Genomic DNA, 19073 nt, shown 5'->3' with positions numbered 1-19073 from the left:
CAATTGGTAAAGAGCTGAAGGATCCAACACCTTTCATGTGCTTGCACTTGCTATTTCACAACGACACTATATGATTCTTTCTATCTTGCTATTTTAAATCTCAAGACTTAAACCTGTATCCTTAAACAATCCTACACATAATGATATTGTTTAATGGTACAAAATCCAACGAAAAGACACGTGAAAATGACTTCGGGTAATATCTATCATTCAACTTTGTAACACGACAATGAATTCACTAAGATTATTGAATCATCCAGATCGATGATGGAGTCAATTGTCATGGTCACCGAGTTTGTTCTCATTTCTTCATGCTCAAGATTACTCTGTTGAGGCCCTTCTTAAAATTGCGTCCATCTTCAAAATTTACCAATATATGCCACTGAGGGGAAGGATTCTTCAGCACCTGAGAGCTCCGATTGATGGTCAATTTGTGAGGAGATTTTAGATTGTGTTTGGGAAAGTAAGGGAAATGGAAGTAGGAGTGATTGATTCCCAAAATTCAGAACTAGGGATTGAATCGGTTGGTCTTAGGATCGGGAATCGGACCGAATCATCCGTATGGTCCAGTTTCAATTCCAATTCAATGTAACCAGTCACTTATTTTTTTCACTACTTTTTACCATTATTTTTTTCCCGCTACTTGGAATTGAATCAAAATAGTATTTAGTTTACATTTCACTAATTTTTTTGAATAAATAATAAAGTAAAATAGTATATTTAGTTGGTTTGGCCAATCCAATTTCCCCTTAGAACCGGGAACTAGTCGACCGGGACATCAGTTTCACTTTTAGGATGGGAACTGGACTGACACTCTTAGGAATTGGATTGAACCGGCCAGTCCGTTCCTCGATTCGATTCAGGTGCTCCATTTTGTAGACTCCAAAATGGAATGAATGAAAATTTGGGTGGAAAATGAAAAAGAATTTTGAAATTGCTTCTATAAGATCGTGGAGGGATTTTTTTTTTTTTTGATATGGCGTGGAGGGAAATTTAAAATTTGAGTCAATTCAATCCCATTTTTCTCTTCATGTTCTTCCCAATTATGCCCTTACGGTACTGTTCGTTCTTCTCACCAATTGCTGTTATCATATCTCTTTTCCAATTAAGAATATGGCCTTGTTCGCAATCGGAAGTGGCCACATCGTATCCGCATAATATCTCAGTTGAAAAAGAAAGTACCCTTCAATAAGTCAAGTGCGAAAAAGGTGGATTCATACTTTTACTTACTTTTTCCGAATCTCTACCACCTCAACTAAAAGAAGAATTAAAAATTGCAAAAATATTTGTCCATTATGTTATATATTAATCTAAGTATGTTAATTTAAAAATGTAATCTTTACTTGGTGGCTCCTATTTTTTTTAGGAGACTATAGATTTGGATAATATTTCTTCTTCTTCTTCTTTTCCATTTTTGACAAAGACGTTGATTGTGTGCGAAAGGTTCGAGCATCTAAAGATTTTTATGTGCAAAGAAGACGGTGAGTTTCCTTCTCATGTTTGGACCACATGGTTTAACAAGCTCAAAATTAAATCCTCAAAAGTTTTAGCGAGCCAAAATTAATCGCCCTTCGTTATCAGCTACATGATTAATTTGGTGGAATCAACAGGTCATTCTGTTTTAATTAATTTCGAATTTCCAAAAGTCAATCCTGTCACCAGCGACATGGATGCATTCGATTGAGGGATTAAATATTGTCGATAATAACATTATCTTTAGTCAGCGAATTCCGTGCATGGTTCATGCGCTTATGCCGGGACGGATAATTAAAGAAAACCTCACATGATTTTCGATCACGTTAAATATCACGATGGTGAGAAAAGAAAACGACGGCCATGGGCATGGACATCTTAATTTAATTTATATTTAACGAAATCGACGTGAATAAAAAAGGGTAATTTGCACCACCCACCGCGGTGGCTCAACTGGGTAGGCACTAAACTTCCATCGAGAATGTCTAGTATTCGAAACTCCTACAACTTGCGATGTAGGAAGGCTAGCTTTGAGCTCTTTAGCGACTTACCTGGTGGTCGCTCCCAGTGATTTATTTCCGGCTGTCGGCCGTGTGAGGTTCCCTAACTCACAAAAAAAAAAAAAAAGAAGAAGAGTAATTTGCGAAATTAATGGCAAAATGGGGGAAGCGGTTAAAAAGTCGGATGGAGACGTGGAAACGCACACCCATCATCCATCGTCACCGCCATCATGAGGGGGGGATGCAGACGGGCCATGGCATGGCATTGACCGTCGGGACACACGGGGATCATCATCATCATCATCATCATCATCATCATCATCATCATCACCCACCCGCCCGCACGCCATCCGACGGTAGACGAACGCTGGGGGGGAGGGGGACGGGAAGATCGGGGCCGTCCGTTCGAAATTCCGCCCCGCTTCCCCCGCCCCGGATCGATGCGCGGGAGATGGCCACCGGAGGGAGAGGAGGGAGGGGAGAAGCAAAGGGCACAAAAAGGCGGAGTAGTGGTGGCCTCTGTCCCTGTCACTGTCGCCACAGGGAGAGCTAGAGAGAGAAAGTCTTAGAGAGAGAGAGAGAGGGAGAGGTTTTTTTGGGCTTCATCCATGGCACCCAGGAAGCGCAAGGGGGGAGCGGCGGGCCCGGGAGAGGAGGAGAAGCAGTCCACGGTCGTCACGACCACGACCACGACCACCAGCGTGGCCGCCGTCGCCACCGCCGTTTTCACGAGGAGGGTGACGCGGAGCTCGGCGAAGGGGGAGGTCCCCGCTGGAGGGTCGAGGTCTAACTCGGTGCCCGGGCCGGCGGCGTCCAAGAAGGCCAGGGGGGCCGCGGGGAGGAAGAAGAAGAAGGCGGCCAAGGAGGAGGATGAGGAGGAGGAGGAGGTCGCCGACGGGAAGGTCGCCGGGAAAGCCGAGGGTGGCGGCGGGGAGGGCCGGGAGGAGGAAGAGGGAGCCGTGGAAGACGAGCTGGAGGAAGCAGAGGCTGGCGGGGCGCTGGACTCCAAGGCCAAGACCGTCGTCATCGAGCACTGGTGACGCCTCTCTCTCTCTCTCTCTCTCTGTTTCTGCTGCGTTTCTTTCTTTTGCGAGAGGAAAGGAATGAAATGTTGAGATGGTCGGCATTTGTGGGTCTTTTGTCTCTTTGGCGATGCAGTTTCTTGGGGTTTCTTTCATGTTACTAAGACAAAACCCAAGGAGCAATAGCCTTTTCGGCGTTGTGTTGAGTGGGTCGAAGCGGGCGAAACATGTATTGGACCCTTTTCGTTGTTTTTGCAGAATGAAACACCCATGATACTACCGAAAAGCAACTCTGTTGGAGGGTCCAGCGGTTTCCTTTTGCTCTGGTGTGCGAGAATGGCAGGACAGTGGTAACCTGTTGAGAAATGCTTGCATTTTATGGCGGCCTTTTGGGGAAATTTCTTACTCTTCTTGTTGGTGTGGCCAATCTATGTGTTTGGAAAAGGGAGGTGAGAAGAAGTTTCCTTTTCTTTTTAGAGAGAAAGGCGGTCTAAGAAAAATGATAGGGAGAGGTTTTTGTCTTAAGCTTTTGATTCGTTTCCATGAAGGTCAGAGAAGTCAGCAATGGTGAATGGAGTGTGGTAATGGCTGTTGTGGTGACTCTGCTGTCCACATTCCTCCATTTTTGTTTGCATTTTACACTCGTTTGTCATTTTCGGAGGAAGAAAGAAACTGTTCTTACATTATTTCGCCATTTGTCTTAGTTACCCTAGAATCCTTCTCTTTCCCTTTCCCTTTACCTATCTTATGGCATGGTTGGTTTGGGGTAACTGAACTGGAAATGGGATCTTGACTCCGGCTTAATTCCCTTTCCATTAGTTTGGCATGGCCTTTTTTCCTAGCAAGAATGGTCATCTCTATGGGAATTTTCTTTTGTTTTTGTAGGTGGTGTGAAGTGATAAGGCTCGAGCAGAATACATTTCCTAGTCCATCTTTTCTTTTCTCTCCCACTTACTTTTTGAAATGTTGACACTGATATTCCTTCATTAGGATACGCACATTATCTTTTTCTGTTTAAATCATAGTCAAGCATAGTAAAAGCACTCACACCATTCGATTCCCCTTTCCATTCCTATCTCAGTCCATTCCAGCGTACTAGAACTGCTGTTTTTGTTGAGAGATACTTTATAATCAGAACATCGTGGAAGAGGGAACTAGAACTGTGTACTTATATTGAACATTTTAACCGTATTTATATCATACTATGGTTATAAGTAGATTAGTGTTACTATTTGTTCAATGGTGGAGATTCTTGTTAACTTGCTTGCAGTCCTTGTACAATGGAGATAGCAAATTGTTTCTTTTTCAGATGCATGCTGCTTTTTCAGCTTTCATGTATTTCCAGTACGGTTTTCAGCTTAGTGGTTGTTTAGTGTTGCTTTTTGTTCCCCGAGATTTGGGTATTATCTATTGTAGCACTTAAATATATTCATGTTGCTCCAAAGAAAAAAACAAGAGTCAAACCACTTGTTATAATTTTCTCTCAAAACTAAATGGTTAGAAAACGGAATAAGATCTTCATCTGAATGCTCATTTTGATGACCTTACAACTTGACCAATTGACGGAGAAATTTTTAACTGGATTTCAGTACGTTGTGAGTTGAGTATTTAGTACTGTACTTAAGTCCACCACTACTTATAATTATGAAGCTCCCTTTCATGATAATGCCACCAAGATATCTCTTTTTCAAACTTGTGATGGGATAAAGAACCTACCATTTTTTCTTAACTAGTTTTCTTTCCTTGTGTAGCAAACAATGCAATTCCTTCAAGACAAGGGCTATTCAAGTGAAGAATGGCTTGGAGAAAGGTGTGCCTGGCATCATTGTTGTGGTCAACCCAGATAAGGTGAGCATGAGTATGCTATATAGGGAGGTATTCTTGGCCCTTTGATATGTTTCCAGATGTTAGGGGATTGGAGCTGTTCCAAACATAATTTGACTAAGTAAAGATCCCTGCACGGATCTAATACTGAAATCTTCAATGAACTGCATCGTCTAAATTGATGATGGGGTGTGGCCATTATATTTATTGTATCCTCTTGAGCGAAATCTATTTCAAAGGAAAACTGGAAATGGCTTGGCATTGCTAATTATGTGAAGTTAATGCAGTCAGTGTCATCCAAAGTAAATCATAAGACTGACCTTAAATGTTTATGTACTAGGTAGTATGTTCTATCTTATACTGCCCTTGATATGTCGGAAAGCATTTCAAAATATCCTTTATCTAACTCTGTAACAGTGCTGTTACTCACTCATAGGTACAGTGAACTTTTGAGTGAGTTGTCCTGTTACTAAGATCTGTTAGCTAAACTTTAATCTTATTTTTTGTACAGCCTAGAAGAGGTTGCTTTGAAATACGGGAGGAAGGTGGTGAAAAATTCATCAGCCTATTGGTTAGTGCTTTGACATTTTTTTAACTAATGGCTCTATTTCCCTTTGCCATTTCATCCATAAGCTTTAAACCCATGTGACTGCTGCCTTTTTTTATTGCATTTGTGAGAAATCATGGCAGCTATCTTGTCAGAAAGGCAGAGTGAAAGAAATGAGAAATGCTGTGAATAGATGATTGAATTTTGTCCCTTCTTCCGGATAAGGTAGAATAAAGGATCACTTGACCTGCATCCCAGGATGTAAATATGGTTCTCGATTATCAGACAGCTCAGAAATAATTTGCTGGTGGAAAGTACTTCCACTTTTTGTGGATATGAGCTTTTCAGCAATAAAAATTATGAGTATGATTTTTTTGAGAAATTTCAAAGCATGCCTTTACTTCAAGATTTGCACCTGGTTTACAAAGACAAATTAAGTCCTGTCTTGCGAAGTGAATTTATCTTATTTGAATTCTATTAACCATTGTGCTTGATTCTTTGTTGGGTTCTTTGTAAGCTTTACAAGTTTCATATCTTTTGTGATTGTCTCCTTCTGACTAGTTTTGCCATCCCTTGCTCCCATCTTCTTACTGGAGCATCTGTAGGTCTTCGTTTGATTTGACCAAACTATCTTAAATAATCTTTTCTCATCTTACTATTTATTGGAGCAACACGTTTTTCTTGGATAGAATTATTTCTAATTGTCTTTTCTCATATGCCTGCATATTTAACGAAGCATTCTCATTCTCATCTCTGTTACGTTCATTTTGTGCATATGTTAATGTATAGCTGCAATTATTGTGGGTAAGGCTTTTTAGGAAAACCTTTGCAATATGCTAAGGGTTTCAGGTGAAATGGTTTTTCCTAAATGCAAATAGTGTTTTGTAAAGTGCAATTTAAAAATACATTGAGAAGCAACTTAGATTTAAATGTTTTTTGAAGAAACTACATTTGTGAAGGACTTTTGCTAGTATTTTTCTTTTAAAAAACCTCCAAGCATTCTCATTCTCATCTCTGTTACGTTCATTTTGTGCACATGTTAATTTATAGCTGCACTTATTGTGGGTAAGGCTTTTTAGGAAAACCTTTGCGATATGCAAAGGGTTTCAGGTGAAATGGTTTTTCCTAAATGCAAATAGTGTTTTGTAAAGTGCAATTTAAAAATACATTGAGAAGCAACTTAGATTTAAATGTTTTTTGAAGAAACTACATTTGTAAAGGACTTTTGCTAGTATTTTTCTTTTAAAAAACCTCCAAGCATTCTCATTCTCATCTCTGTTATGTTCATTTTGTGCACATGTTAATGTATAGCTGCACTTATTGTGGGTAAGGCTTTTAGGAAAACCTTTGCGATATGCAAAGGGTTTCAGGTGAAATGGTTTTTCCTAAATGCAAATAGTGTTTTGTAAAGTGCAATTTAAAAATACATTGAGAAGCAACTTAGATTTAAATGTTTTTTGAAGAAACTACATTTGTAAAGGACTTTTGCTAGTATTTTTCTTTTAAAAAACCTCCAAGCATTCTCATTCTCATCTCTGTTATGTTCATTTTGTGCACATGTTAATGTATAGCTGCACTTATTGTGGGTAAGGCTTTTTAGGAAAACCTTTGCGATATGCAAAGGGTTTCAGGTGAAATGGTTTTTCCTAAATGCAAATAGTGTTTTGTAAAGTGCAATTTAAAAATACATTGAGAAGCAACTTAGATTTAAATGTTTTTGAAGAAACTACATTTGTAAAGGACTTTTGCTAGTATTTTTCTTTTAAAAAACCTCCAACCTTTGCCGGTGGGGCTCAAGCTGCCAGCGAGCTAGATTTGACACTGACCAGCCTCACCTGTTGTGGTCGTGCGACCTCAGGCGTCGCCTAGGTTGTGTGAACTAAGGCAGCCATTGCTTGGGCTGCTTGTTGGCGGGCCGGCAGCTGCCTGGGCCCTTTGCTGGTGACTTCACATGAGGTGATGACTTTTTCAGGATTACGAAAATTTAGTGAGGGCCGAGTTGGAAGAGAAAAATTATATTAGCATTTTGGAGATGCTCAACCCCCAGAGCTCCTTTAAACTTGCCTTGGGTTAAAGTCCTTCAGAAATTCAGCTGCATCTTCCTATAACTCTTCAAAAAATTTGCTTAACAACATTTTCCTTTCTTTTATATCTATGGTTGGATGCTCTTGAGTGCAGGTGGTAGCATAGTTTTTAATGCTTTTTTATTCTTCTGTTAACAAGTTTCATACAAGATTATGTGATTTCCTTTTTTGTTTACTAAACATGATGATAATGATCTTAACTTTGTAGTACTTTCATTATTTGATTAACTGTTTCTCTCGATTTGGTTGGCACCATCCAATCTATGAGAGATTGTCATTTATTTTATTCCTCTCTCAGATGTGTATGTTTGACCTTACCGTATGGCATGAGTGCAGGACATGAAACGACCATTTGGCCCCATGAAGGCCCTTGACATGGACAAGGTGATATTGGACATAACCAACAAGGTCAAAGCCTGAAGTACCTTTTTGCTCAAGAGGGAATTTTGTCTAGATGGAAGATTTCCCCCCGAAGGTAGTTGGCTTTTTTTGTTTAGCAGCAGCGTTAGTATTCACCCCTAATTAGATGCCATGAGGGCATGGATGGAACTCCTAGGCTAGGGTTAGTCTTTTCGACTGTAATTTCTTTGAACAGCTATAGTACGTGCATACTAGTCAGGAAATTACCAAGTTGAGGTTGAGACAATGCTTTAGTTGCATCAATCTTTACAAGGAAACTTTTCCTTAATTTCTCCTCAAGCTCTCTCTTAGACACTCGAGATATTTGGGCCTTCTGCTTCATTGATTGTGGATATCTTCTGATTCTAATGTCTTTCCTTGCAATTTGCTTGGAAGTTGAAAGCTGGCCTCCTCACTCTAAATGCACCCTTTGTGCTTCTGAGTCACTATTTATTCATCACAATCCAGGATTCTGCTACATCTCTGGTGAAAAGAACGAATAGAGATTCCTCTGCCCTGGTCCTTCAGGGTACCCTTGATAATGTTACGCTTAGGTCTCTGCCTCTCTGGTAGTTGCTGCTACATGGATGTTGAAAGCATGTTTCCTGTGGCCTCCTTTAAGTTAGTTCTGTATCGAGGCAAAAAAATTTGCTGTCGAGAGAATTGTTTGATAGATTCTAAATGGAGATTGATGCCCTAAATAGTTCCATTATTTTAGTTTTGAAATTGGGTATTGTTTTACTGCCCTTGGGGTAATGGACCAGTTGCCTATTACTTTTCTGAACTTAGCTTAGTATGTTAGGAGAAGGGCTTCACGGGAATCAAGGCAGAGGACCCGAATTAAGGGTGGTCCAGACCCTCGCGGTTATCATTACCCCATTTTACTGTTGGGGTTGACTTCAATAATAGGAGTAGTTTAAGGACTTGCTCAGGTCCTCTTGTGGCCTCCTTTAAGTTAGTTTTGTATTGAGACAAAAAAGATTTGCTGTCGAGAGAATTGTATGATAGATTCTAAATGGAGATTGATGCCCTAAATAGTTCCATTATTTTAGTTTTGAAATTGGGTATTGTTTTACTACCCTTGGGGTACTTGTTTAGTATTGGAAGTAGACATATCAAAATGGGTCATAGATGTATCTCTAAAAAAAAAAAAACAAGAAAAATAACTCATATTTAATGAGTTAAATTGCTATATGGGTTATTTATATTCAATAAATAGATTTAAAATTATAAAATTTAAAATAATATGGGTGTTTCATGAGTTTACAATTTAATTAGATCCAATTGATCTTTGTGACTCTTCATTCTTTGTCGCCTTTACTCTATGCTCTCACTTTAGTTTGAGTATTGACTTTTTCTAGGTTAGATTAAATATAGAAGTGTGTTAGCAATATGAGTTGAGTATATGCTTATAAATTTGTATTACATTAAGATATATCAAAATATGGTAAATGGTTAACTTGACTCACTTGTTTTACTAGACTAATTGGAAATCTTAAAATTTGTTATGAAAATGTAATTTTGAAAAGTTAAAGTCTTAAAATATATCAAATCGATGCAATCAGGGTCTTTCGGTATCTTCATTTAACATGGTTAATGGAAATTATTGGTGTGACTTATTTTTATTATTCTTTCCTACATAGAGCTCTAATGGTTAAAACATGTAAGATATAGTTAAAATGATGCCATTTTGGTTCAAATATTATTTTCAACCCAAATTTTACATAAATTAAATTGAAACGTAAGCTAAATTTAAACAAAAGAACATAGAAATGGAAAAAAAAAATGCTAGTGCCACACCATCGCCGGCCACTGTTAAAAAGGGCCACCGGTGGTTGGTTAGGACCCTCATTGCCCTTTTTTTTATATTAAAAAAGAAAATTTGGATTAGAATTTCGGCCACTGTTGAAAAGGGCCACCGGTGGTGGGTTAGGATCCTCATTGCCCTTTTTTTATATTAAAAAAGAAATTTAGATTAGAATGTCGTTTTAGTCTGAAGTTTTATATCTCAGCTATCTCAACACCACATAAAAAAGAGAATTAAAAACAAAAAAGCTTTGTCAGCACTTTTCCTTAATGATTACACTTTTGGAAGTTTTAGTATTTAATTACAATTTCGTGATAAATCTTAAAACTTTTAATGCACCTATCCCTTAAATACACTTTATTTGAAATACTTGAATGTTTAAGATATTGACTGTGCACAATATGAGATTGATTTGTGCATTGGAAACCATAAAAATTTTCTTAATTAGTTGCTTGATAAGTGTCTCCAGGCCACTAGTTAATAAAATCTTTCAAAACTTAATGTCATCTCACTAAAATCTAACATATTCGAAGTTCGAATTTCGACTTTGTGTATGGCCTTGCTTGTATGATCCGTGCCTCAAAACTATTTGTTCATTTAGCTTGCGGTATTTTTGGGCTGCTGTGGCTAGAGAAGTCCATAGCAGCTGGAAAAAAGGTTATTCTTCTCCAACCTAACATAATTAGCTGCCTGTTGGCTCAGGCCTTGTACAGTCCAAAAAGAGCTAATTGTTGTATCATGCCAAATAAAGCAGGACGATGTAGCTTGTTTAGAATTGTACAGTCGTTAATTGTGCGAATGATGGATTCTGCTGCAATTAGACTAGTAAAGAGCTATATCGTATCCATTTGAGTTCGAAAAAGATTAATGGCACCGGGCTACAAATTTACGCCACCATCGCTGACAACAAACCCATCACGATGCCCGCACCAACGGGCAGAGTTACGCGAGAGCTCGAAGATTTCCCGGGAGCTGGTGCATCTGCATCGGCATCCGAAGGTGCTGGGGGAGAGCTGGTCGGTGCGTCTGCTTCCGGTGCGCTTGCTTCCGGTGCATCTGCCTCCGGTGCATCGGCAGGAGAATCTGCAGCTGGAGCTTCCGATGAATCGGGTGTATCTGCAACTGGGGACTTGGCGGGGCTTGAGGCGGGGGCCTTCTTGGGCGTTGCCGCCGGTGAAGCAGACGGCGTGGTGGCATTATGGACAGTTCCATTTGGGTTGGAAGCATCGATTCCTGGTGCAATTATCGGTGAGCTAACCTGAAGGACCGAGATGTTATAGGGCTGAGCAGCCACGGCCTTCACAAGCTTGGCATTGTGGCTCGCTCCTTTCACCGCGGACCCAAACACGATCTCTCCACTCTGTTTGGTCACGTTCAAGAACCCTTGCTGGTTCTGGGCGGTTCCGCTGGATTGGTACAAAGTGGTGAGCAGGGTAGATTTCTTCGACAGGTCTGTGAGCTTCTCAATATCATAGTAGTCGAGAACAACGTGTGCGCTCAGGATACTCTTGAGGACATCCGCGGGCTTCCCCGAAATATCGCCAACAGCCGAGTTATCAAGGGCGAGGACCGTGATGGTCTGCCTGCGGTTGATTTGTTCGTAGAGCTTGGTTTGGGTTAGAAAGTCATTGAAAGTGCTAAAATCCGGGTACCGGCTGAGGAGCTTGGTGATGTTGAAGGCGCTGGCGGCTGAGGAAGAGAAGATGAAAACCGCAAAGAAGAGGCAAGCAAAAGCCTTGGAATTCATCTTTGCAGCTTTCTTTTTCTGATGGGGGGGATGTCCAAAAACCTGTTGAGAGACTTTTGAGCTTAGAAGCTTTATAAAGAAGGGATCCTTACAAAGGAGATCAGCAGTTCTCCAAAGGTTTTTGATGGGCAAGAGTGATTTTCTCCTTCCCTCCCAATTCCGAAATAGCTTTGCCATTCTGGATAATCTGGAGCGGATGATGCTGTCTCTAAATTTGGATTAATTCTGGCACAACTCGTTCTACAGGAGAAACAATGGTAGATAGGCAAAATTTGGCACAAATCTGTTGCTGGGTTTTGCATCAAGATAATCTCATCCTGCATCTTGATGTGGATCCTATGATCAATTTGAGTAAACGCGGTTGCTGATGCAGACTGAATCTAGTTGGCAATCCGTTGGTAGATATGGCTAATAATGGTAAGGGCCAACCGCGAAATCCTTGTGATAAGAAGGAAGATGCAAATAATTTGTAAGAGTTCCATATTGAGAGGTCTACTTTTCCTGTACTCTATTCTAAATCTTGGCTCATTTCGATTGTATCCCGGACTTTAATCATCTGTTTCATTTCTTCCCAATTCGAAGTCCTTGAGACAGATAAAGTAGAGTTGGATGTGTGAACGTGTATCAATTGGATCTAGTAGTTTACAGCTCTATTGGAGGAAAATTGTCCCATAAGTCTTAAACTTATTATATGGCAACTAATTCAGTATTAAACTTTTCAAATTTTATCAATTTAATTCAGAAACCTTTTGGCTTGGTGATTTACCAATATATTATTCTGGTCAATTTTAGTCGAAAATTGTTGATATGGACGACAATTGTTCTATGTGGCATGGCATTGACAAGGACTGCTATTTCAGTTCAAAATCGCCTAGGATAATTATATTGTCAAATTATTAAAAGGTTCACAATTAAAGTGATAAATTGTTAAAAAGTAAATTAAAAATTTTAAAAAATAAATTAATTGCCGTATAATAAGTTTATGTTTTTTTTTGGATGATATTCTCGTTCTAATTGCCAAAAGACTACATCATCGCTCTTGATTTTCATGTGGTCTTATCTATCATAGAACCATCTATTGAGAGATAGGAAATCGTAAAGGAGGAACTTATAGAAAAGGGTTTTTGGATTAAAATTGCATCATACGAGCTTGCAAGTAAACCTATCAAATGAATAGGTCAGGTCAGGTCAGGTCAGGTTTAGGTGGGGTCATAATTGTTTCGATTGAAATTGATCCATTAACCCATCTATGACCTATTTATTAGTTATATAAATTTATTGACTCATATTTGACCTGACGGATATTATAAAACACTTTTATATTTAATCAAATCTCGAAAAACTTGTTTCTTATGTTTTTTTTTCAAAAAATTATATTGTTAAAACACTTCCATACAATTACAAATTTAATGGATAAATTTTATAATCTTTTTTAAAAAATGAGGCTCCATTTATTTCACAAAAAATGTGATATCTCTGAAATTGATAATATTTTCCTGTGTTTGGTTGAAATTTAAAATGACTTAGAAAATATTTTTGCTTAGTGTAGAAAATCTTATTTGATTTCCCGTGCACTCATTTTAAATATTTTTATTTGTTAAGAAATAGAATTTTTAATTATTTATTTTCTCTTTTCTCTTTTCTTTTTCTTTCTTTTTATTTTTCCTCATTCTTCTCCTAATTGCCAGTCATGGTGACTATGATCAACAACAAGAACCACCGACCGAGGTGGTGTGGATGGTAGGGCCTTGGACCTCCCCGGTGGAGGCCTTGGTTCGAATCCCTGCGAGCGAGGAGGCATCTTAGCTACATGGTGACTTAAGCATGACGCCTGGGGTGGTGGTTTCCCGCTAGCGTCGCCGGGGTTTACGGCGCACCGTTGTCGGTGCAAGTTGGTTCCTCCCGTCCCAAAAAAAAAAAAAAAAAAAAAACCAAGCGAGCTCAAACCTTGCCACAAGCTAGCAAGCTTGAGGCTTGCCAAATCAAGGAGGCTAGAGTTTCGCTAGCGCTAGGATTGGCAAACTCAATCTCACCAAATCTGACGAGCTTGAGCTTGCCTGAGGCTAGCAAGGCATGAGTGAGGCCGATGCCTTGCCAGTGTTATTGGTGATTGGGCAAGCTTTACGGCCCTCGCCTACCGTTGGCGAGGGCTTCAATTGGCCCTAGGTCAACTATTGGAATTTCTAGGGGCAAAAGTAGAAGAAAGAAAGAAAGAAAAATAAAAAAAAAATATTTTTTTTAAAAATAAAAAATTCAAAAAATTATCGAAATTGCTCAAGAAGATATTATCTCATTAATGGATTGATTCAACTAATAACCTTTATAAGTTAAATGGGTTGTGAATAGGTTTAAAAATCTATATATCCCAAATCTATTAACGATCTATTTATTAAAACTTATCTAACTCCTATATGACCATCTCATTATAAATGGGTTCAAATTTTGACTCCTCTTCTTGTGTGTCGACAATCTCAGCGTAATCAAGTACTGCCTTCTCTGAAAATGTAACTGAGATGTTTTCAAGTCCGTATACGGATCTTGGATCGATCAAGTTCTTGCACGAGGTGTCGAAGCCTTCGCGCATGGATTTTGAGACCATTTTTCGTCCTTAATTTTGTGTCCATCAAATTCAAATTTCAAAATTCACTTTAGGGCCAAAAATAAAATAAAAGAAATAGAAGGAAGAAAACAAAAATAAGAAAGAAGAAAAATCAAAGAAATCAAAGCGAGAGATAAAGGGACCGTAAGTGGGGTTTTGGCTTTTTCTTTTATCTATTTTTAGTACTTAGCTTAGTTTCTGACGTGGCACCACATTTGCTTAAAGATAAAAAAGCTTCACATTGGATTTTTGTATACCACGTCAATAAATTTGCTTGACAGGGCCTCTAAACGCAATCCGAATCTAATTTCAGTAAGCGGATTTCTCCAATAATGAGTTCGACAACCGGCTTGTGGTTTTACCCAACATGTAAGAGTGTGCTACTCTTTTTTTTTTTTAGTCGGTAAAAAGGAACCTTCATTCACGAAATAGCAAAATTACAACAATTCACTACATCAGTACTTAACAGATCAAACAAAGCGGGAGGGGGAGTCAACCCGGTTAGATGGAAGAAGATTTTGGGCATGGGCTTTTGCGGCCCGGTCGGCGACAGTGTTGGTTTCTCTTCTGCAGTGGTTGCTGCGTAGGGTTGGGAAGAGACGGAGCAAAGCCGTAGCTTCAGCGAAAAGAGCCCTGTGCTCCCATGGTGTGCGATCTGGTTTACGAATTGCTTCTACCACAGCCAGATAGTCGGATTTGAGAAGGAGGTCCAGTCGATTCCTTCCTGTAGTGATGAGGTATTGTAGGGCAAAGATGAGAGCATGGATTTCGGCTTGCAGGGGCGAAACAGAGGGGGTTCGTTGAACTCTGCCATTGATCAGATTCCCTGAGGAGTCGCGGCAAATACAAGAGATAGCACCGTCATCCATGACCGTAGGGAAGGAGGCGTCAATATTGATTTTAACCACACCAGGATTCGGAGGGCACCATCTCAGATCCAAAGGGGGATGCCGAAGAACAGGCTTTCTTGCCAATCTAGAACTAGGTTGAGAAGAAGCTGCGCCGAACCCGCTGGTAAGTGATCGGTTGATCTGGTTTGGGATTTCTTGCGGATTGTTCAGAGAAGCTGGCTTTTATTGATTTTGTTGCAGTAAGGCCAGATGGTAGCAATAATAAGAGCGGGCATGGGCAAGAGCAGCAGCTACAATGTGATCTGGGTTCAGGGTTTTCCGGCGGAAGACAAAATCGTTCCTGGCCTTCCAGATGTGCCACAGAATATATGTAATTTGCGCAGAAACTTGTAAGTCCCTCTCCTGTTCGAATATATGCAGTAGCCAGGCATCAAATCTATGTTGTTGAGTGTGCTGAACAGTAAATGGTAAATGTGCATGAGTCAATACTTTCGTTGTCCATGGGCAATGTAGGAATAGATGTTCAGTAGTTTCAGGGGCTGGGCAACAGTCTCTACAGAGCTTATAGATAGGATCTTCTATAATATGACGATAGTAGAGATTTCCACCAGTGGCTAGAGCATTTTGGCATAGTGACCATAAAAAGATATGCAGTTTGGGAGTAGTCGGTACCTGCCAAATAGTAGTCCAAAGGCGTTTAGGGGGCTGAAAGGATGAGGAAGCCCGATTATGAAGGACTCTGTTTTCTACTGATATGATATGGTTATATCCATTTTTAATAGTATACACACCATTTAATCATCCTGTCCAAATCAGTTTGTCTTCAGTATAGTGCGGTCTAATCTGAATTGTGAGAATTTCAACAATGATATGCTCATCAAAACTACTAGAAAGCAGAGAAATATTCCATGTCTGAAGTTCTGAACAGATGAAGTCCGCTACCTTAGTAGGTTCATTCCTAGGTGCTGGTCTCCCCAATAATGCCTGTTGACAGCCATCTATCCTCCCTAATGTTAATGTTTTGCCCATTGCCGACTAACCATTGTAGATTAGGTGCTATAGAATCTCGTCCTAGCAAAAGGCTTTGCCATCCCCAAGAGGGGCGAGCACCTCTATTCGCATGCCCGAAGTCTTTGGAGGGGAAATGCAACCCTTTAAAGATCCTACTCCATAGAGAGGTAGGTTGTTGAAATAGACGCCAAGCCTGTTTAACCAACAGTGCTTTGTTAAAAGCGATAAGATCCTTGAAACCAAGACCACCCAAGTCTTTTCGTCTTTGAGGGATTCCCAATTCCGCCAATGAATACCTGACTTGTTTCCTTGAGATTGCCACCAAAAGCTAGCCATCTTTTGTTCAATAGACTTGCACAGCGATATAGGTATTATAAAGATCGACATTGCATACTGTGGAATAGCTTGCACAACTGCTTTAATCAAGATTTCCTTACCACCATTTGAAAATAACTTTTCCTTCCAGCCATCGAGTTTGGAGTGAACTTTTGCCAAAATCTAGGAAAACATTTATTTTTTTTTATTTTTTTATTTCCCCCAATCTAATGGGATGCCGAGATATTTGCCTGTCTTTTTCATCACGGGAACTCGAAGTTCGCTAGCAAGAGACTCTTGTAGGTCAGTAGGACAAGCATGACTAAAGAAAACACCAGATTTATTACGATTAATCTCATGTCCCGTTGCCCAATAGTATTGATGTAATATATTTGCTAGATTCTGACATTCTAGCAATTTCCCTTCGATAAAAAAGATAGCATCATCAGCAAAAAAATAAGTGCGAGAGGGTAGGGCACATGTTGTTGAGTTTAATGCCAGTAATGTTGCCCATGTCCACTGCTTGGTGTATTAGAGTTGAGAGGATATTCGCCACTAAAATGAACAAATATGGGGATAATGGGTCACCCTGCCTGAGCCCTCTCTTCATTGGAATCGGAGGGAGGGGTTCACCATTTAGCTTGACGCTCGTAGAAGCAGTAGTAACACACTGCATAACCAGTTGGACCCAGGTTGCATGGAAACCTATCTTCAATAGATAATCGCGTAGAAAATCCCACTCGACACGATCATAGGCTTTTTTCATGTCGATTTTGAGTAGACCCTGAAATTTACGCTTGCGTTTCCGTGTACGAATTTGATGTAGAACTTCCTGGACCAATAGGATATTATCCTGGATTTGGCGTCCACTGATGAAGGCACTCTGCTCTGTTGAGATGAGGGTCGGGAGTAAAGGCTTTAAACGATTTGCTAAAAGCTTCAATATGATTTTGTAGGAAAAGTTGCATAGGCTGATTGGTCTATATTGGTCAAGCTGTTTAGGGTGAGAGATTTTCGGAACCAAAGTGATAAAAGTCTTATTAAGGGCACGGTTGAGCACACCCGAAAGGAAAAAGTCTTGAACAAATCTAATAATGTCCTCCTATAGAATATCCCAGTGCGCTTGATAGAACTGACCGTTTAAACCGTCTGGGCCAGGTGCTTTTGTGGCTCCTAATTGAAAAGTTGCTTGGCGAACTTCCTCTGGAGTTACTGTAGCTGTAAGATAGAAATTCATAGGATCAGTCACCACTACTGGGCATTGATCTAGTATTGGGCCATAATCTCGTTGACCTACGGATGAATATAAATTCTGAAAAGTGCTGCGTCATTTCCTGTAATGCTTGCCGATCTCTAACCCATTGTTGGTCTGCAATTAATAACATACTGATTCAGTTACGCTGTCTTCTCTGGATAGTTGTAGCATGAAAAAATTTAGTGTTTTTATCGCCCCACTTTAGCCATTTGACTCGAGAATGCATTGCCCAGTATTGTTCTTCTTGTTGGTCAGGATCTGAAGTTGATGCTGCAGTTCATTGATTTGGTGGTAGCTGTTCTTGAATTTGGAATGATTCCAGCTGGTGAGGGCTATTGATACCCTTGTTAACTTCTTAGGTAAGTCCAAAATCTGAGGCTGAGTAGTTTGCCATGCAGCTGATACTACGGAACGACACTCCTGCTCTTGTAGCCAATAAGATTCAAAGATGAAGCCTCTTCGTCGCCTAGGTGGGATGGCAGTTGTCGTTAAAAGCAGTGGACTGTGGTCTGATTCGATGGCTGGTAGGGTGAAGATTTCAGCTGCTGGAAAGGTAAGTCGCCAGTTCATAGTACAAAAAACCCGATCTAATCTTTCTTTAATTAAAGCATCCCCAGCTCTATTATTGCACCATGTGAACGAACACCCTTTACTTTCGAGGTCCATAAGTAGACATTCATTTAACATCTGTCGAAAAGCATGCATTCGCTGAGTAGAGGGTAGCTGCTTACCTTGTTTTTCCCATGGGTACATAACCTCATTAAAATCTCCAATGCACAACCAAGGTAAGGTGTTAAACTGGCTGATGAGTTTCAGAGCTCGCCATAAGGATTGCCGTGGCTGAAAAACTGCAGGTGCATGAAGACAAGTCAAGCGCATCATAGGTCCACTCTCCCCTTCTGCACAAAACATATCAACATAGTCTGGGGTCTGTTGATCCACTGTGAGGTAAATGTTGTCTTTCCAAAACACCGCAAAGCCCTCTGCTATGCCTAAGGGCTGTTCCAGAAGGCCATTTGGATAGGTAAGTTGTTTCTGAAGCTTCCTAAGTACCAGTTCTCTATTCTTTGTTTCCATAAGAAATAGAATATCCGGCTGTTCCCAGGCCACCAACGCCCTGAGGGCTTGAATTGTCAGGGGATTGCCCAACCCCTGACAATTCCAACTAATGAGCTTAATTTGTCTTCGGGTGGCTTATTAGGGCCAGCCACCATAGCCTAACTGTTAGTGCTCTTAGCTTGAAGGATTGGAGTCTCCATAAGGTATGATTCATCAAGTCCCTCTTTCAACAGATTGCAGCGTTTGGCCTTTTTTATTGGACCTAACTTGGTACTCAACTTACTGCTTCTGACTTTCTTTGTTTTTGGGTAGTGCTCTGAGCTTTCAAATGCCATGATATGAGGATTGGAAACAGGAATCAGAGGTGTCGGAGCTTGGACATCAAAGTGAGGGTCAGGTAATGGACACCAATTTATAGCTTCTGCCGTAGTAAAGGATGGACCATCTTCTAAAAACTAAACAATCTCTTTACCTTTGTTCACAGGGGGTTGTTCGGGTGGAAGCTCAGTCGTAGGCACTATAGGGGTCTCCGGAACTATGTCCTCTGTTTTAGAACGGGATTGAGGTGAGTCATAAAAGG

At 40.2% G+C, this 19073-nt stretch overlaps 2 protein-coding genes across 2 annotated transcripts; one reads left to right on the top strand and one right to left on the bottom strand.

Annotated features, from left to right (window-relative positions):
- The first annotated feature begins 2419 nt into the window (after positions 1-2419).
- Positions 2420-8258, top strand: LOC104437244. The gene is made up of 4 exons (XM_010050156.3): positions 2420-3009; positions 4747-4843; positions 5331-5390; positions 7787-8258. The coding sequence occupies exons 1-4, from the start codon at positions 2582-2584 to the stop codon at positions 7868-7870; spliced, it is 669 nt and encodes a 222-aa protein (XP_010048458.1). The 5' UTR covers positions 2420-2581; the 3' UTR covers positions 7871-8258.
- A 2189-nt stretch (positions 8259-10447) lies between these two features.
- On the bottom strand, positions 10448-11772 carry LOC104437243 (fasciclin-like arabinogalactan protein 3). The gene has a single exon (XM_010050155.3). The coding sequence runs from the start codon at positions 11578-11580 to the stop codon at positions 10543-10545; it is 1038 nt and encodes a 345-aa protein (XP_010048457.1). The 5' UTR covers positions 11581-11772; the 3' UTR covers positions 10448-10542.
- Positions 11773-19073: the final 7301 nt, after the last annotated feature.

The sequence above is a fragment of the Eucalyptus grandis genome, chromosome 3 (assembly GCF_016545825.1).
Source record: "Eucalyptus grandis isolate ANBG69807.140 chromosome 3, ASM1654582v1, whole genome shotgun sequence".
Taxonomy (NCBI): Eukaryota; Viridiplantae; Streptophyta; class Magnoliopsida; order Myrtales; family Myrtaceae; genus Eucalyptus; species Eucalyptus grandis.
This window is presented reverse-complemented; position numbering and strand designations above follow the sequence as displayed.